This window comes from Somniosus microcephalus, chromosome 31 (genome assembly GCF_052327205.1).
Source record: "Somniosus microcephalus isolate GS21.2 chromosome 31, FLI_Smic_1.0, whole genome shotgun sequence".
Lineage (NCBI taxonomy): Eukaryota > Metazoa > Chordata > Chondrichthyes > Squaliformes > Somniosidae > Somniosus > Somniosus microcephalus.
Window position 1 is genome coordinate 42728728 of NC_141017.1, and position 26697 is coordinate 42755424.

Genomic DNA, 26697 nt, shown 5'->3' on the forward strand with positions numbered 1-26697 from the left:
GGGAGAAAAGGATAGACCAAGTAATTACAGGCCAGTCAGCCTAACCTCAGTGGTGGGAAAATTATTGGAAAGAATTCTGAAGGACAGGATAAATCTTCATTTAGAAAGACACGGATTAATCAAGGATAGTCACCACAGATTTGTTAAGGGAAGGTCGTGTCTGACAAACTTGATTGAATTTTTTGAGGAGGTAACAAGGAGGGTAGATGAGGGTAGTGCATTTGATGTAGTGTATATGGACTTTAGCAAGGCTTTTGATAAGGTTCCACATGGCAGACTGATCACGAAGTTAAAAGCCCATGGGGTCTAGGGCAAAATGTCAAGTTGCATTCAAATCTGGCTCGGAGATAGGAAGCAGAGGGTAATGGTTGATGGGTGCTTTTGTGACTGGAAGCCTGTTTCCAGTGGAGTTCCGCAGGGCTCAGTACTGGGTCCCTTGCTTTTTGTGGTATATTTCAATGATCTTGACTTGAATATAGGGGGTCTGATTAAGAAGTTTGCAGATGATACTAAAATCGGCTGTGTGGTTGATACTGAAGAAGGAAGCTGTAGGCTGCAGGATGATATCAATAAATTGGTCAGGTGGGCAGAACAGTGGCAAATGGAATTCAATCCGGAGAAGTGAGGTAATGCATTTGGGGAGGGCCAACAAGGAAAGGGAATACACATTAAATGGTAGGACACTGAGTGGTGTAGAGGAACAAAGGGACCTTGGAGTGCATGCACACAGATCCCTGAAGGTAGCAGGCCAGCTAGATAAGGTGGTTAAGAAGGCATACGGAATGCATGCCTTTATTAGCCGTGGCACAGAATACAAGAGCAGGGAGGTTATGCTTCAACTATATAAAACACTAGTTAAACCTCAGCTAAAGTACTGTGTGCAGTTCTGGTCACCACATTACAGGAAGGATGTGATTGCACTAGAGAGGGTACAGAGGAGATTTACAAGGATGTTGCCGGGAGTAGAGAATCTTAGCTATGAGGAAAGACTGGATAGGCTGGGTCTGTTTTCCTTGGAACAGAGGAGGCTGAGGGGAGACCTTATTGAGGTGTATAAAATTATGAGGGGCCTAGATAAAGCGGATAGAAAGGACCTATTCCCTTAGCAGAGGGGTCAAAAACCAGGGGGGCACAGATTTAAAGTAATTGGTGGAAGGTTTAGAGGGGATTTGAGGGGAAATTTCTTCACCCAGAGGACTGTGGGGGGTCTGGAACTCACTGCCTGAAAGGGTGGTAGAGGCAGGAACCCGAACCACATTTAAAAAGTCCTTGGATGTGCACTGGGGATGGTGTAACCTGCAGGGCTACAGACCAAGAGCTGGGAAGTGGGATTAGGCTGGATAGCTCTTTGTTGGCCGGCGTGGACATGATGGGCCGAATGGCCTCCTTCCGAGCTGTAACTTTCTATGATTCTATCTGGAGATTTCAAAGAGAATCCGCTAGAACTTCAAAAGAGAGTTCGAAAAAACCCGTAACTTTATCGTGCACCAGGAAATGAAAAAATCGCTCAAGTGTAAGAATATTAGCACAGCGGTTACAAACTATTTATTGTTTCTAACACTCAAGAGCTAACAAAACTTAACAACGACTGTAAAAATATTGGTCGTGGTCTTGCTATTTGCTCTATTCCTGTTGAATATGATTGGCAGTTTAAGTTCGGTTATTTTGTGACTTACAGAGGAAGGGAGACCTGTGAAGGTATATAGAGAATCAGAAATCTGTAAAAGGCTTGTTCCTTGCACACTGTGACATTTTGCCCAGCAATCTGGGCAAAGGTAAACTCAAGAACACAGGGATTGAGGAATCGTCTGTAAGAGTAATCTGTATCATGGAAGACACAAATATCTCTGGGTAAAACTGTAAGAGAAGGTACTGAGGGTGTCTGTTCAGAAATGTCCTGCTGATCCGATATTTGCACTCGCTGGGAATTTCATCGGGATTCAAACAGATGCGTAAACGGGGTTACCGTCGATCTTCCGTCAAATTTACCACGGTCATTCGGGGGACCCGCGAGGAAATTCCTGGTGATAGTAATCCGATAATAAGATGAACGTTCCCATATTTGTGGTACTGACCCTCGGCATTTTCACAGGCTACAGTCAGAAATTGAGCGCTTGGAAACTGACAAAGAATTAACTTCCCAGCAGACTTCAACACTAACAACGATAGTGCCTCCTCCAAAAGATGCGATTCAGGTAAAGTATTCAGCTTTTAAAGAGCTTTAGGAAAATAAAGTTAGGTATTCAAATTAAATAGACAAATGTCTGAGCTCTCACTGTATATGTTAAATATTTCTCCGAGTGTCATTAATACAGGCAGCGTATATCTGAGAATGTTAAGGTGCAGTGTGGGCTTCAACTATAACACAAGTATTATGGTGAGGTGCCGAGGCATACGACTCTTAGAGAGAAAAGTGTTGGGCTTATCAAATCACGTTAGTGAAGAGTATAGGGTATATCAGAGTTACAGTGAGGGGTGTGAGGTATATCAGAGTTACAGTGAGGGGTGTGGGGTACATCAGAATTACAGTGAGGGGTGTGGGGTACATCAGAGTTACAGTGAGGGGTGTGAGGTATATCAGAGTTACAGTGAGGGGTGTGGGGTACATCAGAGTTACAGTGAGGGGTGTGGGGTATATCAGAGTTACAGTGAGGGGTGTGGGGTACATCAGAGTTACAGTGAGGGGTGTGGGGTATATCAGAGTGTTACAGTGAGGGGTGTGAGGTATATCAGTGTTACAGTGAGGGGTGTGAGGTATATCAGAGTTACAGTGAGGGGTGTGGGGTATATCAGTGTTACAGTGAGGGGTGTGAGGTATATCAGAGTTACAGTGAGGGGTGTGAGGTATATCAGAGTTACAGTGAGGGGTGTGAGGTATATCAGTGTTACAGTGAGGGGTGTGGGGTATATCAGTGTTACAGTGAGGGGTGTGGGGTATATCACTGTTACAGTGAGGGGTGTGGTGTATATCAGTGTTACAGTGAGGGGTGTGAGGTATATCAGAGTTACAGTGAGGGGTGTGAGGTATATCAGAGTTACAGTGAGGGGTGTGAGGTATATCAGTGTTACAGTGAGGGGTGTGGGGTATATCAGTGTTACAGTGAGGGGTGTGAGGTATATCAGAGTTACAGTGAGGGGTGTGGGGTATATCAGTGTTACAGTGAGGGGTGTGGGGTATATCAGAGTTACAGTGAGGGGTGTGGGGTATATCAGAGTTACAGTGAGGGGTGTGGGGTATATCAGTGTTACAGTGAGGGGTGTGGGGTATATCAGAGTTACAGTGAGGAGTGTGAGGTATATCAGTGTTACAGTGAGGGGTGTGGGGTATATCAGTGTTACAGTGAGGGGTGTGGGGTATATCAGAGTTACAGTGAGGGGTGTGGGGTATATCAGAGTTACAGTGAGGGGTGTGAGGTATATCAGAGTTACAGTGAGGGGTGTGAGGTATATCAGAGTTACAGTGAGGGGTGTGGGGTATATCAGAGTTACACTGAGGGGTGTGAGGTATATCAGAGTTACAGTGAGGGGTGTGGGGTATATCAGTGTTACAGTGAGGGGTGTGGGGTATATCAGAGGTCCAGTGAGGGGTGTGAGGTATATCAGAGTGTTACAGTGAGGGATGTGGGGTGTATCAGAGTGTTACAGTGAGGGGTGTGGTGTATATCAGTGTTACAGTGAGGGGTGTGAGGTATATCAGAGTTAGAGTGAGGGGTGTGGGGTATATCAGTGTTACAGTGAGGGGTGTGGGGTATATGCGTGTTACAGTGAGAGGTGTGGGGTATATCAGAGTGTTAGATTGAGGGGTGTGGGGTGTATCAGTGTTACAGTGAGGGGTGTGGGGTATATCAGTGTTACAGTGAGGGGTGTGGGGTGTATCCGTGTTACAATGAGGGGTGCGGGGTATATCAGAGTGTTACAGTGAGGGGTGTGGGGTATATCAGAGTTACAGTGAGGGGTGTGAGGTATATCAGAGTTACAGTGAGGGGTGTGAGGTATTTCAGAGTTACAGTGAGGGGTGTGGGTTATATCAGAGTGTTGCAGTGAGGGGTGTGGGGTATATTAGAATGTTACAGTGAGGGGTGTGGGGCATATCAGAGTTACAGTGAGGGGTGTGATTATATCAGTGTTACAGTGAGGGGTGTGATGTATATCAGAGTTACAGTGAGGGGTGTGGGGTATATCAGACTACAGTGAGGGGTGTGAGGTATGTCAGAGTTACAGTGAGGGGTGTGGGGCATATCAGAGTTACAGTGAGGGGTGTGATTATATCAGTGTTACAGTGAGGGATGTGATGTATATCAGCGTTACAGTGAGGGGTGTGGGGTATATCAGACTACAGTGAGGGGTGTGGGGTATATCAGAGTTACAGTGAGGGGTGTGGGGCATATCAGATTTACAGTGAGGGGTGTGGGGTATATCAGAGTTACAGTGAGGGGTGTGAGGTATATCAGAGTTACAGTGAGGGGTGTGGGGTATATCAGTGTTACAATGAGGGGTGTGAGGTATATCAGAGTTACAGTGAGGGGTGTGGGGTATATCAGTGTTACAGTGAGGGGTGTGGGGTATATCCGTGTTACAGTGAGAGGTGTGGGGTATATCAGAGTGTTACAGTGAGGGGTGTGGGGTATATCAGAGTGTTACAGTGAGGGGTGTGGGGTATATCAGAGTTACAGTGAGGGGTGTGAGGTGTATCAGAGTTACAGTGAGGGTTGTGGGGTATATCAGAGTGTTACAGTGAGGGGTGTGGGGTATATCAATGTTACAGTGAGGGGTGTGGGGTATATCAGTATGTTACAGTGAGGGGTGTGGGGTATATCAGAGTTACAGTGAAGGGTGGGAGGTATATCAAAGTTACAGTGAGGGGTGTGGGATATATCAGAGTGTTACAGTGAGGGGTGTGGGGTATATTAGAGTGTTACAGTGAGGGGTGTGGGTATATCAGTGATACAGTGAGGCGTGTGAGGTGTATCAGTGTTACAGTGAGGGTTGTGGGGTATATCAGAGTTACAGTGAGGGGTGTGGGGTATATCAGTGTTACAGGGAGGGTTGTGGGGTATATCAGAGTTACAGTGAGGGCTGTGGGGTATATCAGAGTGTTACAGTGAGGGGTGTGTGGTATATCAGAGTGTTACAGTGAGGGGTGTGGGGTATATCAGTGTTGCAGTGAGGGGTGTGGGGTATATCAGAGTGTTACAGTGAGGGGTGTGAGGTATATCAGAGATACAGTGAAGGGTGTGAGGTATATCAGTGTTACAGTGAGGGGTGTGGGGTATATCAGTGTTACAGTGAGGGGTGTGAGGTATATCAGAGTTACAGTGAGGGGTGTGAGGTATTTCAGAGTTACAGTGAGGGGTGTGGGTTATATCAGAGTGTTGCAGTGAGGGGTGTGGGGTATATTAGAATGTTACAGTGAGGGGTGTGGGGCATATCAGAGTTACAGTGAGGGGTGTGATTATATCAGTGTTACAGTGAGGGGTGTGATGTATATCAGAGTTACAGTGAGGGGTGTGGGGTATATCAGACTACAGTGAGGGGTGTGAGGTATATCAGAGTTACAGTGAGGGGTGTGGGGCATATCAGAGTTACAGTGAGGGGTGTGATTATATCAGTGTTACAGTGAGGGATGTGATGTATATCAGCGTTACAGTGAGGGGTGTGGGGTATATCAGACTACAGTGAGGGGTGTGGGGTATATCAGAGTTACAGTGAGGGGTGTGGGGCATATCAGATTTACAGTGAGGGGTGTGGGGTATATCAGAGTTACAGTGAGGGGTGTGAGGTATATCAGAGTTACAGTGAGGGGTGTGGGGTATATCAGTGTTACAATGAGGGGTGTGAGGTATATCAGAGTTACAGCGAGGGGTGTGGGGTATATCAGTGCTACAGTGAGGGGTGTGGGGTATATCCGTGTTACAGTGAGAGGTGTGGGGTATATCAGAGTGTTACAGTGAGGGGTGTGGGGTATATCAGAGTGTTACAGTGAGGGGTGTGGGGTATATCAGAGTTACAGTGAGGAGGAGGAATTCCTGGAATGTTTTCGGGACGGTTATCTGGACCAATATGTCGAGGAGCCGACTCGAGATCAGGCCATTTTAGACTGGGTATTGTGCAATGAGAAGGGACTTATCAGCAATCTTCTTGTACGAGGCCCCTTGGGTCAGAGCGATCATAATATGATCGAGCTCTCAGTCGAGATGGAGAGTGAGGAAATTGAATCAGAGACTAAGGTCCAGAACTTAAATAAAGGGAATTACGAGGGTATGAGACGGGAATTGGGTAAGATTGATTGGGTGGTGTTTCTGGGGGGATTGACAGTGGATAGACAATGGCAAGCATTCAAAGATAGAATGGAAGAATTCCAGAACATGTTTATACCGGTTTGGCATAAAAATAAACCTAAAAAGGTGACTCAACCGTGGATAACGAGGGAAATTAGGGACAGCATAAAATCAAAAAAAGGGCATATCAACTGGCAAAAAAAAGCACCAGACCGGAAGATTGGGGGCAGTACAGGATACAGCAAAAGAGGACAAAGGGATTAATCAGGAAGGGAAAATAGAATACGAAAGTAAACTTGCAGCAAACATAAAGACAGACTGCAAAAGCTTTTATCGGTATATCAGGAGGAAAAGACTGGTAAAATCCCAAGTCGGTCCTTGCAGTCCGATTCGGGAGAATATATAATGGAGAATAAGGAAATGGCAGACCAATTAAACTCATACTTTGGTTCTGTATTCACAAAGGAGGACACAAATAACTCCCAGGAATATCGGCAAACATAGGGACTAATGAGAGGGAGGAGCTGACAGAAATTAGTATCTCTAGGGATATGGTGTTGGGTAAGTTGAGGGGACTGAAGGCTGACAAATCCCCAGGGCCTGATAAACTACATCCTAGGGTACTTAAGGAGATGGCCCTGGAGATAGCAGATGCTCTAAGGATCATCTTCCGGAACTCCATTGACTCGGGAACAGTACCTGTGGATTGGAGGGTAGCTAATGTTACCCCAATATTTAAAAGGGGGGTAGAGAGAAAGCAGGGAATTATAGACCAGTAAGCCTTACATCGGTTGTGGGCAAAATGCTAGAGTCCATTATTAAGGATAAAATAGCGGAGCACTTGACAAATGGGGAAAGGATCGGACAGAGTCAACATGGATTTACAAAGGGTAAATCGTGTTTGACTAATCTGCTGGAATTTTTTGAGGAGGTAACTGGTAGAATAGATGGGGGAGAGCCAGTGGATGTGGTGTACCTTGACTTCCAGAAAGCCTTCGATAAGGTTCCACACAAAAGATTATCATGCAAAATTAAGGCTCATGGGATTGGGGGCAAAGTATTAACGTGGATAGAGAACTGGCTGGCGGATAGAAAACAGAGAGTTGGAATAAACGGCTCGTTTTCGGAGTGGCAGGCAGTGACCAGCGGGGTGCCGCAAGGATCTGTCCTGGGACCCCAGCTGTTCACAATATATATAAATGATCTGGATCAGGGAATTGGATGCAATATTTCCAAATTCGCTGACGACACTAAACTAGGAGGAGGGGTGGGCTCTGATGAGGATGTCAGGAGGCTACAGTGTGATTTGGACAGGTTGGGGGAATGGGCGGATACGTGGCAGATGCACTATAATGTGGATAAATGCGAGGTTATCCACTTTGGGGGTAAAAACAGGAGGGTAGATTATTATCTAAATGGCAATAGATTGGGAGATGGGGAAGTGCAGAGGGACCTGGTGTTCTTGTGCACCAGTCACTGAAGGAGAGCATGCAGGTGCAACAGGCGATTAAGAAGGCAAATGGTATGTTGGCCTTCATATCAAGGGGGTTCGAGTATAGGAATAGGGATACCTTACTACAGCTGTACAAGGTGCTGGTGAGACCGCATCTGGAGTATTGTGTACAGTTTTGGTCGCCCCATCTGCGGAAGGATGTTCTTGCCATGGAAAGAGTGCAACGGCGATTCACCAGGCTGATACCTGGAATGGCGGGAATGACCTACGAAGAGAGATTAAATAGTTTGGGCTTGTACTCACTGAGTTTAGAAGATTGAGAGGGGATCTCATCGAAACATATAAAATTATGGCAGGCCTGGACAGGCTGAATTCAGAGAGAATGTTTCCAATGGCCGGGGAGCACAGAACCAGGGGCCACAGTCTAAAAATAGCGGGCAAATCATTTAAAACAGAGATGAGAGGAAGAATTTCTTCACTCAAAGAGTGGTGAGCCTGTGGAATTCCCTGCCACAGAGGGCTGCGAAGGCTAATTCAATAAATATTTTCAAGAGAGAATTGGATATATTTCTGAAGGCTAAGGGGATTAAGGGTTACGGAGAAAAGGCGGGGACGGGGTACTGAACAGTAAGATCAGCTATGATCTCAGACGAAGATCAGCCATGATCTCATTGAATGGCGGAGCAGGCTCGAAGGGCCGAATGGCCTACTCCTGTTCCTATCTCTATGTAAGTAGTGGGTGTGAGGTGTATCAGAGTTACAGTGAGGGTTGTGGGGTATATCAGAGTGTTACAGTGAGGGGTGTGGGGTATATCAATGTTACAGTGAGGGGTGTGGGGTATATCAGTATGTTACAGTGAGGGGTGTGGGGTATATCAGAGTTACAGTGAAGGGTGGGAGGTATATCAAAGTTACAGTGAGGGGTGTGGGGTATATCAGAGTTACAGTGAGGGGTGTGGGATATATCAGAGTGTTACAGTGAGGGGTGTGGGGTATATTAGAGTGTTACAGTGAGGGGTGTGGGGTATATCAGAGTTACAGTGAGGCGTGTGAGGTGTATCAGTGTTACAGTGAGGGTTGTGGGGTATATCAGAGTTACAGTGAGGGGTGTGGGGTATATCAGTGTTACAGGGAGGGGTGTGGGGTATATCAGAGTTACAGTGAGGGCTGTGGGGTATATCAGAGTGTTACAGTGAGGGGTGTGTGGTATATCAGAGTGTTACAGTGAGGGGTGTGGGGTATATCAGTGTTGCAGGGAGGGGTGTGGGGTATATCAGAGTGTTACAGTGAGGGGTGTGAGGTATATCAGAGATACAGTGAGGGGTGTGAGGTATATCAGTGTTACAGTGAGGGGTGTGAGGTATATCAGAGTTACAGTGAGGGCTGTGGGGTATATCAGAGTGTTACAGTGAGGGGTGTGGTGTATATCAGAGTGTTACAGTGAGGGGTGTGGGGTATATCAGTGTTACAGTGAGGGGTGTGGGGTATATCAGAGTTACAGTGAGGGGTGTGGGGTATATCAATGTTACAGTGAGGGGTGTGGGGTATATCAGTGTTACAGTGAGGGGTGTGAGGTATATCAGAGTTACAGTGAGGGGTGTGGGGTATATCAGTGTTACAGTGAGGGGTGTGAGGTATATCAGTGTTACAGTGAGGGGTGTGGGGTATATCAATGTTACAGTGAGGGGTGTGGGGTGTATCAGAGTGTTACAGTGAGGGGTGTGGGGTATATCAGTGTTACAGTGAGGGGTGTGGTGTATATCAGAGTGTTACAGTGAGGGGTGTGGGGTATATCAGTGTTACAGTGAGGGGTGTGGGGTATATCAATGTTACAGTGAGGGGTGTGGGGTGTATCAGAGTGTTACAGTGAGGGGTGTGGGGTATATCAGTGTTACAGTGAGGGGTGTGAGGTATATCAGAGTTACAGTGAGGGGTGTGGGGTATATCAGTGTTACAGTGAGGGGTGTGGGGTATATCAGAGTTACAGTGAGGGGTGTGGGGTATATCAGAGTTACAGTGAGGGGTGTGAGGTATATCAGAGTTACAGTGAGGGGTGTGGGGTATATCAGAGTTACAGTGAGGGGTGTGTGGTATATCAGAGTTACAGTGAGGGGTGTGAGGTATATCAGTGTTACAGTGAGGGGTGTGGGGTATATCAGAGTTACAGTGAGGGGTGTGGGGTATATCAGAGTTACAGTGAGGGGTGTGGGGTATATCAGTGTTACAGTGAGGGGTGTGGGGTATATCAATGTTACAGTGAGGGGTGTGGGGTATATCAGTGTTACAGTGAGGGGTGTGGGGTATATCAGAGTTACAGTGAGGGGTGTGGGGTATATCAGAGTTACAGTGAGGGGTGTGAGGTATATCAGAGTTACAGTGAGGGGTGTGGGGTATATCAGAGTTACAGTGAGGGGTGTGAGGTATATCAGAGTTACAGTGAGGGGTGTGGGGTGTACCAGTGTTACAGTGAGGGGTGTGGGGTATATCAGAGTTACAGTGAGGGGTGTGAGGTATATCAGTGTTACAGTGAGGGGTGTGGGGTATATCAGAGTTACAGTGAGGGGTGTGGGGTATATCAGAGTGTTACAGTGAGGGGTGTGAGGTATATCAGAGTTACAGTGAGGGGTGTGGGGTATATCAGAGTGTTACAGTGAGGGGTGTGGGGTATATCAGAGTGTTACAGTGAGGGGTGTGGGGTATATCAGTGTTACAGTGAGGGGTGTGGGGTATATCAGAGTTACAGTGAGGGGTGTGGGGTATATCAGTGTTACAGTGAGGGGTGTGGGGTATATCAGAGTTACAGTGAGGGGTGTGGGGTATATCAGAGTGTTACAGTGAGGGGTGTGGGATATATCAGAGTGTTACAGTGAGGGGTGTGGGGTATATCAGTGTTACAGTGAGGGGTGTGAGGTATATCAGTGTTACAGTGAGGGGTGTGAGGTATATCAGAGTGTTACAGTGAGGGGTGTGGGGTATATCAGAGTGTTACAGTGAGGGGTGTGGGGTATATCAGTGTTACAGTGAGGGGTGTGGGGTATATCAGTGTGTTACAGTGAGGGGTGTGGGGTATATCAGTGTTACAGTGAGGGGTGTGAGGTATATCAGAGTTACAGTGAGGAGTGTGGGGTATATCAGAGTGTTACAGTGAGGGGTGTGGGGTATATCAGTGTTACAGTGAGGGGTGTGGGGTATATCAGAGTGTTACAGTGAGGGGTGTGGGGTATATCAGAGTGTTACAGCCAGGAGTGTGGGGCATATCAGTGTTACAGTGAGGGGTGTGGGGTATATCAGAGTTATAGTGAGGGGTGTGAGGTATATCAGAGTTACAGTGAGGGGTGTGGGGTATATCAGAGTTACAGTGAGGGGTGTGAGGTATATCAGAGTGTTACAGTGAGGGGTGTGAGGTATATCAGAGTTACAGTGAGGGGTGTGGGGTATATCAGTGTTACAGTGAGGGGTGTGGGGTATATCAGTGTTACAGTGAGGGGTGTGGGGTATATCAGTGTTACAGTGAGGGGTGTGAGGTATATCAGAGTTACAGTGAGGGGTGTGGGGTATATCAGTGTTACAGTGAGGGGTGTGGGGTATATCAGAGTTACAGTGAGGGGTGTGAGGTATATCAGAGTTACAGTGAGGGGTGTGAGGTATATCAGACTTACAGTGAGGGGTGTGAGGTATATCAGACTTACAGTGAGGGGTGTGAGGTATATCAAATTTACAGTGAGGGGTGTGGGGTATATCAGAGTTACAGTGAGGGGTGTGGGGTATATCCGTGTTACAGTTAGGGGTGTGGGGTATATCAGAGTTACAGTGAGGGGTGTGGGGTATATCAGTGCTACAGTGAGGGGTGTGAGGTATATCAGATTTACAGTGAGGGGTGTGGGGTATATCAGTGTTACAGTGAGGGGTGTGGGGTATATCCGTGTTACAGTGAGAGGTGTGGGGTATATCAGAGTGTTAGATTGAGGGGTGTGGGGTGTATCAGTGTTACAGTGAGAGATGTGGGGTGTATCAGAGTGTTACAGTGAGGGGTGTGGTGTATATCAGTGTTAAAGTGAGGGGTGTGAGGTATATCAGAGTTACAGTGAGGGGTGTGGGGTATATCAGTGTTACAGTGAGGGGTGTGGGGTATATGCGTGTTACAGTGAGAGGTGTGGGGTATATCAGAGTGTTAGATTGAGGGGTGTGGGGTGTATCAGTGTTACAGTGAGGGGTGTGGGGTATATCAGTGTTACAGTGAGAGGTGTGGGGTATATCCGTGTTACAATGAGGGGTGCGGGGTATATCAGAGTGTTACAGTGAGGGGTGTGAGGTATTTCAGAGTTACAGTGAGGGGTGTGAGGTATTTCAGAGTTACAGTGAGGGTTGTGGGGTATATCAGAGTGTTACAGTGAGGGGTGTGAGGTATTTCAGAGTTACAGTGAGGGGTGTGAGGTATATCAGAGTTACAGTGAGGGGTGTGGGGTATATCAGTGTTACAGGGAGGGGTGTGGGGTATATCAGAGTTACAGTGAGGGCTGTGGGGTATATCAGAGTGTTGCAGTGAGGGGTGTGTGGTATATCAGAGTGTTACAGTGAGGGGTGTGGGGTATATCAGTGTTACAGTGAGGGGTGTGGGGTATATCAGAGTGTTACAGTGAGGGGTGTGAGGTATATCAGAGATACAGTGAGGGGTGTGAGGTATATCAGTGTTACAGTGAGGGGTGTGGGGTATATCAGAGTTACAGAGAGGGGTATGGGGTATATCAGTGTTACAGTGAGGGGTGTGAGGTATATCAGAGTTACAGTGAGGGGTGTGGGGTATCTCAGAGTGTTACAGTGAGGGGTGTGAGGTATATCAGAGTTACAGTGAGGGGTGTGGGGTATCTCAGAGTGTTCCAGTGAGGGGTGTGAGGTATATCAGTGTTACAGTGAGGGGTGTGGGGTATATCAGAGTTGTAGTGAGGGGTGTGCGGTATATCAGATTTACAGTGAGGGGTGTGGGGTATATCAGTGTTACAGTGAGGGGTGTGGGGTATATCAGTGTTACAGTGAGGGGTGTGATGTATATCAGAGTTACAGTGAGGGGTGTGAGGTATATCAGTGTTACAGTGAGGGGTGTGAGGTATATCAGAGTTGCAGTGAGGGGTGTGAGGTATATCAGTGTTACAGTGAGGGGTGTGAGGTATATCAGTGTTACAGTGAGGGGTGTGAGGAATATCAGAGTTACAGTGAGGAGTGTGGGGTATATCAGAGTGTTACAGTGAGGGGTGTGGGGTATATCAGAGTGTTACAGTGAGGGGTGTGGGGTATATCAGTGTTACAGTGAGGGGTGTGGAGTATATCAGAGTGGTACAGTGAGGGGTGTGGGGTATATCAGAGTGTTACAGCGAGGAGTGTGGGGCATATCAGTATTACAGTGAGGGGTGTGGGGTATATCAGTGTTACAGTGAGGGGTGTGGGGTATATCAGATTTATAGTGAGGGGTGTGAGTTATATCAGAGTGTTACAGAGAGGGGTGTGAGGTATATCAGAGTTACAGTGAGGGGTGTGGGGTATATCAGAGTTACAGTGAGGGGTGTGGGGTATATCAGAGTGTTACAGTGAGGGGTGTGGGGTATATCAGAGTTACAGTGAGGGGTGTGAGGTATATCAGAGTTACAGTGAAGGGTGTGAGGTATATCAGAGTTACAGTGAGGGGTGTGAGGCATATCAGTGTTACAGTGAGCGGTGTGAGGTATATCAGAGTTACAGTGAGGGGTGTGGGGTATCTCAGATTTACAATGAGGGGTGTGAGGTATATCAGTGTTACAGTGAGGGGTGTGAGGCATATCAGAGTTACAGTGAGGGGTGTGGGGTATATCAGAGTTACAGTGAGGGGTGTGGTGTATATCAGAGTTACAGTGAGGGGTGTGGGGTATATCAGAGTTACAGTGAGGGGTGTGGGGTATATCAGTGTTACAGTGAGGGGTGTGGGGTATATCAGAGTTACAGTGAGGGGTGTGAGTTATATCAGACTTACAGTGAGGGTTGTGAGGTATATCAAAGTTACAGTGAGGGGTGTGGGGTATATCAGAGTTACAGTGAGGGGTGTGGGGTATATCAGTGTTACAGTGAGGGGTGTGAGGTATATCAAAGTTACAGTGAGGGGTGTGGGGTATATCAGTGTTACAGTGAGGGGTGTGGGGTCTATCAGAGTTACAGTGAGGGGTGTGGGGTATATCAAAGTTACAGTGAGGGGTGTGGGGTATATCAGTGTTACAGTGAGGGGTGTGGGGTATATCAGAGTTACAGTGAGGGGTGTGGGGTATATCAGAGTTGCAGTGAGGGGTGTGGGGTATATCAGTGTTACAGTGAGGGGTGTGAGGTATATCAGAGTTACAGTGAGGGGTGTGGGGTATATCAGTGTTACAGTGAGGTGTGGGGTATATCAGAGTGTTACAGTGAGGGTTGTGGGGTATATCAGAGTGTTACAGTGAGGGGTGTGGTGTATATCAGTGTTACAGTGAGGGGTGTGAGGTATATCAGAGTTACAGTGAGGGGTGTGGGGTATATCAGCGTTACAGTGAGGGGTGTGGGGTATATGCGTGTTACAGTGAGAGGTGTGGGGTATATCAGAGTTTTAGAGCGAGGGGTGTGGGTGTATCAGAGTGTTACAATGAGGGGTGTGGGGTATATCAGAGTGTTACAGTGAGGGGTGTTGGGTATATCAGAGTGTTACAGTGAGTGGTGTGGGGTATATCAGAGTTACAGTGAGGGGTGTGAGGTATATCAGAGTTACAGTGAGGGTTGTGGGGTATATCAGAGTGTTACAGTGAGGGGTGTGGGGCATATCAGTGTTACAGTGAGGGGTGTGGGGTATATCAGAGTGTTACAGTGAGGGGTGTGGGGCATATCAGAGTTACAGTGAGGGGTGTGGGGTATATCAGAGTGTTACAGTGAGGGGTGTGGGGCATATCAGAGTTACAGTGAGGGGTGTGGGGTATATCAGAGTATTACAGTGAGGGGTGTGGGGTATATCAGAGTATTACAGTGAGGGGTGTGGGGTATATCAGTGTTACAGTGAGGTGTGTGGGGTATATCAGAGTTACAGTGAGGGGTGTGAGGTATATCAGAGTTATAGTGAGGGGTGTGAGGTATATCAGAGTTACAGTGAGGGGTGTGGGGTATATCAAAGTTACAGTGAGGGGTGTGGGGTATATCAGAGTTACAGTGAGGGGTGTGAGGTATATCAGTGTTACAGTGAGGGGTGTGGGGTATATCAGTGTTATAGTGAGGGGTGTGGGGTATATCAGTGTTACAGTGAGGGGTGTGAGGTATATCAGTGTTACAGTGAGGGGTGTGGGGTATATCAGTGTAACAGTGAGGGGTATGAGGTATATATCAGTGTTACAGTGAGGGGTGTGAGGTATATCAGAGTTACAGTGAGGGGTGTGAGGTATATCAGAGTTACATTGAGGGGTGTGGAGTATATCAGTGTTACAGTGAGAGGTGTGAGGTATATCAGAGTTACAGTGAGGGGTGTGGGGTATATCAGAGTTACAGTGAGAGGTGTGGGGTATATCAGAGTTATAGTGAGGGGTGTGGGGTATATCAGTGTTACAGTGAGAGGTGTGGGGTATATCAGAGTTACAGTGAGAGGTGTGGGGTATATCAGTGTTACAGTGAGAGGTGTGGGGTATATCAGAGTTACAGTGAGAGGTGTGGGGTATATCAGAGTTATAGTGAGGGGTGTGGGGTATATCAGTGTTACAGTGAGAGGTGTGGGGTATATCAGAGTTACAGTGAGGGGTGTGGGGTATATCAGAGTTACAGTGAGAGGTGTGGGGTATATCAGAGTTACAGTGAGAGGTGTGGGGTATATCAGAGTTATAGTGAGGGGTGTGAGGTATATCAGAGTTACAGTGAGGGGTGTGGGGTATATCAGAGTTACAGTGAGGGGTGTGAGGTATATCAGAGTTACAGTGAGGGGTGTGGGGTATATCAGAGTTACAGTGAGAGGTGTGGGGTATATCAGAGTTATAGTGAGGGGTGTGAGGTATATCAGAGTTACAGTGAGGGGTGTGGGGTATATCAGAGTTACAGTGAGGGGTGTGGGGTATATCAGAGTTACAGTGAGGGGTGTGGGGTATATCAGTGTTACAGTGAGGGGTGTGAGGTATATCAGAGTTACAGTGAGGGGTGTGGGGTATATCAGAATGTTACAGTGAGGGGTGTGGGGTATATCAGAGTTACAGTGAGGGGTGTGAGGTATATAAGTGTTACAGTGAGGGGTGTGAGGTATATCAGAGTTACAGTGAGGGGTGTGGGGTATATCAGAATGTTACAGTGAGGGGTGTGGGGTATATCAGAGTTACAGTGAGGGGTGTGGGGTATATCAGAGTTACAGTGAGAGGTGTGAGGTATATCAGAGTTATAGTGAGGGGTGTGGCGTATATCAGAGTTACAGTGAGGGGTGTGGGGTATATCAGAGTTACAGTGAGGGGTGTGGGGTATATCAGAGTTACAGTGAGGGGTGTGGGGTATATCAGAGTTACAGTGAGGGGTGTGGGGTATATCAGTGTTACAGTGAGGTGTGTGTGGTATATCAGAGTTACAGTGAGGGGTGTGAGGTATATCAGAGTTACAGTGAAGGGTGTGGGGTATATCAGTGTTACAGTGAGGGGTGTGAGGTATATCAGTGTTACAGTGAGGGGTGTGGGGTATATCAGAGTTACAGTGAGGGGTGTGAGGTATATCAGAGTTACAGTGAGGGGTGTGAGGTATATCAGAGTTACAGTGAGGGGTGTGGGGTATATCAGAGTTACAGTGAGGGGTGTGAGGTATATCAGAGTTACAGTGAGGGGTGTGGGGTATATCAGAGTTACAGTGAGGGGTGTGGGGTATATCAGTGTTACATTGAGGGGTGTGGAGTATATCAGAGTTACAGTGAGAGGTGTGGGGTATATCAGAGTTATAGTGAGGGGTGTGAGGTATATCAGAGTTACAGTGAGGGGTGTGGGGTATATCAGAGTTACAGTGAGGGGTGTGGGGTATATCAGTGTTACAGTGAGAGGTGTGGGGTATATCAGAGTTATAGTGAGGGGTGTGAGGTATATCAGAGTTACAGTGAGGGGTGTGGGGTATATCAGAGTTACAGTGAGGGGTGTGGGGTATATCAGAGTTATAGTGAGGGGTGTGAGGTATATCAGAGTTACAGTGAGGGGTGTGGGGTATATCAGAGTTACAGTGAGGGGTGTGGGGTATATCAGAGTTACAGTGAGGGGTGTGGGGTATATCAGAGTTACAGTGAGGGGTGTGGGGTATATCAGAGTTACAGTGAGGGGTGTGGGGTATATCAGAGTTATAGTGAGGGGTGTGGGGTATATCAGAGTTATAGTGAGGGGTGTGAGGTATATCAGAGTTACAGTGAGGGGTGTGGGGTATATCAGTGTTACATTGAGGGGTGTGGAGTATATCAGAGTTACAGTGAGGGGTGTGAGGTATATCAGAGTTACAGTGAGGGGTGTGGGGTATATCAGAGTTACAGTGAGGGGTGTGGGGTATATCAGAGTTACAGTGAGGGGTGTGGGGTATATCAGAGTTACAGTGAGGGGTGTGAGGTATATCAGAGTTACAGTGAGGGGTGTGGGGTATATCAGAGTTACAGTGAGGGGTGTGGGGTATATCAGAGTTATAGTGAGGGGTGTGGGGTATATCAAAGTTACAGTGAGAGGTGTGGGGTATATCAGAGTTACAGTGAGGGGTGTGGGGTCTATCAGAGTTACAGTGAGGGGTGTGAGGTATATCAGAGTTACAGTGAGGGGTGTGGGGTATATCAGAGTTACAGTGAGGGGTGTGAGGTATATCAGAGTTACAGTGAGGGGTGTGAGGTATATCAGAGTTACAGTGAGGGGTGTGAGGTATATCAGAGTTACAGTGAGGGATGTGGGGTATATCAGAGTTACAGTGAGGGGTGTGAGGTATATCAGTGTTACAGTGAGGGGTGTGGGGTATATCAGAGTTACAGTGAGGGGTGTGAGGTATATCAGTGTTACAGTGAGGGGTGTGAGGTATATCAGTGTTACAGTGAGGGGTGTGGGGTATATCAGAGTTACAGCGAGGGGTGTGGGGTATATCAGAGCTACAGTGAGGGGTGTGAGGTATATCAGAGTTACAGTGAGGGGTGTGGGGTATATCAGTGTGTTACAGTGAGGGGTGTGGGGTATATCAAAGTTACAGTGGGGGGTGTGGTGTATATCAGAGTTACAGTGAGGGGTGTGGGGTATATCAGAGCTACAGTGAGGGGTGTGGGGTATATCAGAGTTACAGTGAGGGGTGTGAGGTATATCAGTGTGTTACAGTGAGGGGTGTGGGGTATATCAAAGTTACAGTGGGGGGTGTGGTGTATATCAGAGTTACAGTGAGGGGTGTGGGGTATATCAGAGTTACAGTGAGGGGTGTGAGGTATATCAGAGTTACAGTGAGAGGTGTTGGGTATATCAGTGTTACAGTGAGGGGTGTGAGGCATATCAGAGTTACAGTGAGGGGGGTGAGGCATATCAGAGTTACAGTGAGGGGTGTGGGGTATATCAGAGTGTTACAGTGAGGGGTGTGGGGTATATCAGAGTTACAGTGAGGGGTGTGAGGTATATCAGTGTTACAGTGAGGGGTGTGGGGTATATCAGAGTTACAGTGAGGGGTGTGGGGTATATCAGAGTGCTATAGTGAGGGGTGTGGGGTATATCAGAGTTACATTGAGGGGTGTGAGGTATATCAGAGTTACAGTGAGGGGTGTGGGGTATATCAAAGTTACAGTGAGGGGTGTGGGGTATATCAGAGTGTTACAGTGAGGGGTGTGGAGTATATCAGTGTTACAGTGAGGGGTGTGGGGTCTATCAGTGTTACAGTGATGGGTGTGGGGTATATCAAAGTGTTACAGTGAGGGGTGTGATGTATATCAGAGTTACAGTGAGGGGTGTGGGTTATATCAGTGTTACAGTGAGGGGTGTGGGGTAAATCAGAGTTACAGTGAGGGGTGTGGGGTATATCAGAGTTACAGTGAGGGGTATATCAGAGTGTTATAGTGAGGGGTGTTGGGTACATCAGAGTGTTACAATGATGGGTGTGGGGTATATCAGTATTATAGTGAGGGGTATATCAGAGTGTTACAATGAGGGGTGTGGGGTATATCAGAATATTACAGTGAGGAGTGTGGAGTATATCAGAGTGCTACAGTGAGGGGTGTGGGGTATATCAGAGTGTTACAATGAGGGGTGTGGGGTATATCAGTGTTACAGTGAGTGGTATATCAGAGTGTTATAGTGAGGGGTGTGGGGTACATCAGAGTGTTACAATGAGGGGTGTGGGGTATATCAGAGTGTTACAGTGAGGAGTGTGGGATATATCAGTGTTACAGTGAGGGGTATATCAGAGTGTTATAGTGAGGGGTGAGGGGTATATCAGTGTGTTACAATGAGGGGTGTGGGGTATATCAGAATATTACAGTGAAGAGTGTGGGGTATATCAGTATTATAGTGACGGGTATGTCAGAGTGTTACAATGAGGGGTGTGGTGTATATCAGAGTGTTACAGTGAGGAGTGTGGGATATATCAGAGTGTTACAATGAGGGGTGTGGGGTATATCAGAGTGTTACTGTGAGGGGTGTGGGGTATATCAGAGTTACAGTGAGGGGTATATCAGAGTGTTATAGTGAGGGGTGTGGGGTATATCAGACTATTACAGTGAGGAGTGTGGAGTATATCAGAGTGCTACAGTAAGGGGTGTGGAGTATATCAATATTATAGTGAGGGGTATATCAGAGTGTTGCAATGAGGGGTTTGGGTATATCAGATTGCTACAGTGAGGGGTGTGGGGTATATCAGTATTATAGTGAGGGGTATATCAGAGTGTTACAAGGAGGGGTGTGGTGTATATCAGTATTACAGTGAGGGGTATATCAGAGTGTTACAATGAGGGGTGTGGGGTATATCAGAGTGCTACAGTGAGGGGTGTGGAGTATATCAGTATTATAGTGAGGGGTATATCAGAGTGTTACAATGAGGGGTGTGGGGTATATCAGAGTGCTACAGTGAGGGGTGTGGGGTATATCAGTATTATAGTGAGGGGTATATCAGAGTGTTACAGTGAGGGGTGTGAGGTATATCAGTGTTACAGTGAGGGGTGTGTGGTATATCAGAGTTACAGTGAGGGGTGTGGGGTATATCAGAGTTACAGTGAGGGGTGTGAGGTATATCAGTGTTACAGTGAGGGGTGTGAGGTATATCAGTGTTACAGTGAGGGGTGTGAGGTATATCAGAGTTACAGTGAGGGGTGTGAGGTATATCAGAGTTATAGTGAGGGGTGTGGGGTATATCAGAGTTACAGTGAGGGGTGTGGGGTATATCAAAGTTACAGTGAGGGGTGTGGGGTATATCAGAGTTATAGTGAGGTGTGTGGGGTATATCAGAGTTACAGTGAGGGGTGTGGGGTATATCAGAGTTACAGTGAGGGGTGTGGGGTATATCTGAGTTACAGTGAGGGGTGTGGGGTATATCAGAGTTACAGTGAGGGGTGTGGGGTATATCAAAGTTACAGTGAGGGGTGTGGGGTATATCAGAGTTACAGTGAGGGGTGTGAGGTATATCTGAGTTACAGTGAGGGGTGTGGGGTATATCAAATTTACAGTGGGGGTGTGGGGTATATCAGAGTGTTACAGTGAGTGGTGTGGGGTATATCAGTGTTACAGTGAGGGGTGTGGGGTATATCAGAGTTACAGTGAGGGGTGTGAGGTATATCTGAGTTACAGTGAGGGGTGTGAGGTATATCAAATTTACAGTGGGGGGTGTGGGGTATATCAAATTTACAGTGGGGGGTGTGGGGTATATCAGAGTTACAGTGAGGCGTGCGGGGTATATCAGAGTTACAGTGGGGGGTGTGGGGTATATCAGAGTTACAGTGAGGGGTGTGAGGGTTATCAGAGTTACAGTGAGAGGTGTGGGGTATATCAGAGTTACATTGAGGGGTGTGGAGTATAGCAGTGTTACAGTGAGGGGTGTGGGGTATATCAGTGTTACAGTGAGGGGTGTGGTGTATATCAGAGTTATAGTGAGGGGTGTGGGGTATATCAAAGTTGCAGTGAGGGGTGTGGGGTATATCAGAGTTACAGTGAGGGGTGTGAGGTATATCAGAGCTACAGTGAGGAGTGTGGGGTATATCAGTGTTACAGTGAGGGGTGTGGGGTATATCAGAGTTATAGTGAGGGGTGTGAGGTATATCAGAGTTACAGTGAGGGGTGTGAGGTATATCAGAGTTACAGTGAGGGGTGTGAGGTATATCAGTGTGTTACAGTGAGGGGTGTGGGGTATATCAGTGTTACAGTGAGGGGTGTGGTGTATATCAGATTTATAGTGAGGGGTGTGGGGTATATCAGAGTTACAGTGAGGGGTGTGGGGTATATCAGAGTTACAGTGAGGGGTGTGAGGTATATCAGAGTTACAGTGAGGGGTGTGGTGTATATCAGAGTTACAGTGAGGGGTGTGGGGTATATCAGAGTTACAGTGAGGGGTGTGGGGTATATCAGAGTTACAGTGAGGAGTGTGGGGTATATCAGTGTTACAGTGAGGGGTGTGGGGTATATCAGAGTTACAGTGAGGGGTGTGGGATATATCAGAGTTACAGTGAGGGGTGTGGGGTATATCAGTGTTACAGTGAGGGGTGTGGGGTATATCAGTGTTACAGTGAGGAGTGTGGGGTATATCAGTGTTACAGTGAGGGGTGTGGGGTATATCAGAGTTACAGTGAGGAGTGTGGGGTATATCAGTGTTACAGTGAGGGGTGTGGGGTATATCAGAGTTATAGTGAGGGGTGTGAGGTATATCAGAGTTACAGTGAGGGGTGTGAGGCATATCAGAGTTACAGTGAGGGGTGTGAGGTATATCAGAGTGTTACAGTGAGGGGTGTGGGGTATATCAGAGTTACAGTGAGGGGTGTGGGGTATATCAGAGTTACAGTGAGGGGTGTGTGGTATATCAGAGTTACAGTGAGGGGTGTGAGGTATATCAGAGTTACAGTGAGGGGTGTGAGGTATATCAGAGTTACAGTGAGGGGTGTGGGGTATATCAGAGTTACAGTGAGGGGTGTGAGGTATATCAGTGTTACAGTGAGGGGTGTGGGGTATATCAGTGTTACAGTGAGGTGTGTGTGGTATATCAGAGTTACAGTGAGGGGTGTGAGGTATATCAGAGTTACAGTGAGGGGTGTGAGGTATATCAGTGTTACAGTGAGGGGTGTGGGGTATATCAGAGTTACAGTGAGGGGTGTGGGGTATATCAGTGTTACAGTGAGGGGTGTGGGGTATATCAGAGTTACAGTGAGGGGTGTGGGGTATATCAGAGTTACAGTGAGGGGTGTGAGGTATATCAGAGTTACAGTGAGGGGTGTGGGGTATATCAAAGTTACAGTGAGGGGTGTGGGATATATCAGAGTGTTACAGTGAGGGGTGTGGCGTATATCAGTGTTACAGTGAGGGGTGTGGTGTATATCAGAGTTATAGTGAGGGGTGTGGGGTATATCAGAGTTACAGTGAGGTGTGTGAGGTATATCAGAGCTACAGTGAGGGGTGTGAGGTATATCAGTGTGTTACAGTGAGGGGTGTGGGGTATATCAAAGTTACAGTGGGGGGTGTGGTGTATATCAGAGTTACAGTGAGGGGTGTGGGATATATCAGAGTTACAGTGAGGGGTGTGAGGTATATCAGAGTTACAGTGAGGGGTGTGGTGTATATCAGAGTTACAGTGAGGGGTGTGGGGTATATCAGTGTTACAGTGAGGGGTGTGGGGTATATCAGAGTTATAGTGAGGGGTGTGAGGTATATCAGAGTTACAGTGAGGGGTGTGGGGTATATCAGAGTTACAGTGAGGGGTGTGAGGTATATCAGAGTTACAGTGAGGGGTGTGAGGTATATCAGAGTTACAGTGAGGGGTGTGGGGTATATCAGAGTTACAGTGAGGGGTGTGAGGTATATCAGAGTTACAGTGAGGGGTGTGAGGCATATCAGAGTTACAGTGAGGGGTGTGGGGTATATCAGAGTTACAGTGAGGGGTGTGAGGTATATCAGTGTTACAGTGAGGGGTGTGGGGTATATCAGAGTTACAGTGAGGGGTGTGGGGTATATCAGAGTGTTATAGTGAGGGGTGTGGGGTATATCAGAGTTACATTGAGGGGTGTGAGGTATATCAGAGTTACAGTGAGGGGTGTGGGGTATATCAAAGTTACAGTGAGGGGTGTGGGGTTTTTCAGAGTGTTACAGTGAGGGGTGTGGGGTCTATCAGTGTTACAGTGATGGGTGTGGGGTATATCAGAGTTACAGTGAGGGGTGTGAGGTATATCAGAGTTACAGTGAGGGGTGTGGGGTTTTTCAGAGTGTTACAGTGAGGGGTGTGGGGTCTATCAGTGTTACAGTGATGGGTGTGGGGTATATCAGAGTTACAGTGAGGGGTGTGGGGTATATCAAAGTTACAGTGAGGGGTGTGGGGTTTTTCAGAGTGTTACAGTGAGGGGTGTGGGGTCTATCAGTGTTACAGTGATGGGTGTGGGGTATATCAGAGTGTTACAGTGAGGGGTGTGGGGTATATCAGAGTTACAGTGAGGGGTGTGAGGTATATCAGAGTTACAGTGAGGGGTGTGGGTTATATCAGTGTTACAGTGAGGGGTGTGGGGTATATCAGAGTTACAGTGAGGGGTGTGGGGTATATCAGAGTTACAGTGAGGGGTATATCAGAGTGTTATAGTGAGGGGTGTGGGGTACATCAGAGTGTTACAATGAGGGGTGTGGGGTATATCAGTATTATAGTGAGGGGTATATCAGAGTGTTACAATGAGGGGTGTGGGGTATATCAGAATATTACAGTGAGGAGTGTGGTGTATATCAGAGTGCTACAGTGAGGGGTGTGGGGTATATCAGAGTGTTACAATGAGGGGTGTGGGGTATATCAGTGTTACAGTGAGGGGTATATCAGAGTGTTATAGTGAGGGGTGTGGGGTACATCAGAGTGTTACAATGAGGGGTGTGGGGTATATCAGAGTGTTATAGTGAGGGGTGAGGTGTATATCAGTGTGACACAATGAGGGGTGTGAGGTATATCAGAATATTACAGTGAAGTGTGTGGGGTATATCAGTATTATAGTGAGGGGTATGTCAGAGTGTTACAATGAGGGGTGTGGGGTATATCAGAGTGTTACAGTGAGGAGTGTGGGATATATCAGAGTGTTACAATGAGGGGTGTGGGGTATATCAGAATGTTACAGTGAGGGGTGTGGGGTATATCAGAGTTACAGTGAGGGGTATATCAGAGTGTTATAGTGAGGGGTGTGGGGTATATCAGAATATTACAGTGAGGAGTGTGGAGTATATCAGAGTGCTACAGTAAGGGGTGTGGAGTATTTCAGTATTATAGTGAAGGGTATATCAGAGTGTTGCAATGAGGGGTTTGGGTATATCAGAGTGCTACAGTGAGGGGTGTGGGGTATATCAGTATTATAGTGAGGGGTATATCAGAGTGTTACAATGAGGGGTGTGGTGTATATCAGTATTATAGTGAGGGGTATATCAGAGTGTTACAATGAGGGGTGTGGGGTATATCAGAGTGCTACAGTGAGGGATGTGGAGTATATCAGTATTATAGTGAGGGGTATATCAGAGTGTTACAATGAGGGGTGTGGGTATATCAGAGTGCTACAGTGAGGGGTGTGGGGTATATCAGTATTGTAGTGAGGGGTATATCAGAGTGTTACAGTGAGGGGTGTGGGGTATATCAGAATTATAGTGAGGGGTATATCAGAGTGTTATAGTGAGGGGTGTGGGGTATATCAGAATTATAGTGAGGGGTATATCAGAGTGTTACAGTGAGGGGTGTGGGGTACATCAGAGTGTTATTGTGAGGGGTGTGAGGTATATCAGAGTTACAGTGAGGGGTGTGGATTTCTCAGAGTTACAGTGAGGGGTGTGGAGTATATCAGAGTTACAGTGAGGGGTGTGAGGTATATCAGAGTTACAGTGAGGGGTGTGGAGTATATCAGAGTTACAGTGAGGAGTGTGGATATATCAGAGTTACAGTGAGGAGTGTGGATATATCAGAGTTACAGTGAGGGGTGTGGAGTATATCAGAGTTACAGTGAGGAGTGTGGATATATCAGAGTTACAGTGAGGAGTGTGGATTTCTCAGAGTGTTATAGTGAGGGTTGTGAGGTATATCAGAGTTACAGTGAGGGGTGTGGATATATCAGAGTGCTACAGTGAGGGGTGTGGAGTATATCAGAGTGCTACAGTGAGGGGTGTGGAGTATATCAGAGTTACAGTGAGGAGTGTGGATATATCAGAGTTACAGTGAGGGGTGTGGAGTATATCAGAGTTACAGTGAGGAGTGTGGATATATCAGAGTTACAGTGAGGAGTGTGGATATATCAGAGTTACAGTGAGGGTTGTGAGGTATATCAGAGTTACAGTGAGGGGTGTGGAGTATATCAGAGTTACAGTGAGGAGTGTGGATATATCAGAGTTACAGTGAGGGGTGTGGAGTATATCAGAGTTACAGTGAGGAGTGTGGATATATCAGAGTTACAGTGAGGGGTGTGGATATATCAGAGTTACAGTGAGGAGTGTGGATTTCTCAGAGTTACAGTGAGGGGTGTGGAGTATATCAGAGTTACAGTGAGGAGTGTGGATATATCAGAGTTACAGTGAGGAGTGTGGATATATCAGAGTTACAGTGAGGAGTGTGGATTTCTCAGAGTTACAGTGAGGGGTGTGGATATATCAGAGTTACAGTGAGGGGTGTGAGGTATATCAGAGTTACAGTGAGGAGTGTGGATTTCTCAGAGTTACAGTGAGGGGTGTGGATATATCAGAGTTACAGTGAGGAGTGTGGATTTCTCAGAGTGTTATAGTGAGGGGTGTGGAGTATATCAGAGTTACAGTGAGGGTTGTGAGGTATATCAGAGTTACAGTGAGGGGTGTGGATATATCAGAGTTACAGTGAGGGGTGTGAGGTATATCAGAGTTACAGTGAGGAGTGTGGATTTCTCAGAGTTACAGTGAGGGGTGTGGATATATCAGAGTTACAGTGAGGAGTGTGGATTTCTCAGAGTGTTATAGTGAGGGGTGTGGATATATCAGAGTTACAGTGAGGGTTGTGAGGTATATCAGAGTGCTACATTGAGGGGTGTGGAGTATATCAGAGTTACAGTGAGGGGTGTGGATATATCAGAGTTACAGTGAGGGTTGTGAGGTATATCAGAGTGCTACATTGAGGGGTGTGGAGTATATCAGAGTTACAGTGAGGGGTGTGGATATATCAGAGTGTTATAGTGAGGGTTGTGAGGTATATCAGAGTGCTACAGTGAGGGGTGTGGAGTATATCAGAGTGCTACATTGAGGGGTGTGGAGTATATCAGAGTTACAGTGAGGAGTGTGGATATATCAGAGTTACAGTGAGGGGTGTGGAGTATATCAGAGTTACAGTGAGGGGTGTGGAGTATATCAGAGTGCTGTATTTGTAAGTCTGAAACAGCTTAATTTTGAAATGCTAATCTAGAGAATATACTACAGCCCACTTTTAAAAAGATATATGCTCCATCTTTATTATTTTTCATAAATAGAGAGTAAGGAAATGTAATTCTCACTGTGAAAACTGTACTATTCATTCATGTAAATATTAATTTGAAGCTGTGGCTTATCTTTGTAAAGTGCTTATTCAGACTGCTTTCCATAAAGAGAGAATTCATATGATATTATACAGATAAAAGTTTACTTTTCCGATTGCTTGGTTATGCTCTAGGGATTAAAACCTGCGGTCTCATTACGGAGACATGTCGTCTCTTTATGGCAATGCTGAACCCAAGAGAATGTCTAGTAAAACACAAAAGTCAGTTACTACTAGCTGTTTCTGAAGGGTGTAGGGAATTTATGTTACAGATCGGCTAATATTTATACTTCAGCCTAGGCAGCA

At 46.8% G+C, this 26697-nt stretch overlaps 1 protein-coding gene across 1 annotated transcript in view; it reads left to right on the forward strand.

Moving 5' to 3' along the window:
* Positions 1 to 26697, forward strand: part of LOC147097829 (uncharacterized) — a gene marked incomplete at its 3' end in the record, with an annotated part of 72131 nt that overhangs the window by 23678 nt on the left and 21756 nt on the right. Inside the window, exon 5 of the mRNA XM_085971436.1 lies at positions 2093 to 2195. Coding sequence (XP_085827562.1) covers positions 2093 to 2195 — 103 coding nt within the window. The remainder of the gene's footprint in view (positions 1 to 2092; positions 2196 to 26697) is intronic.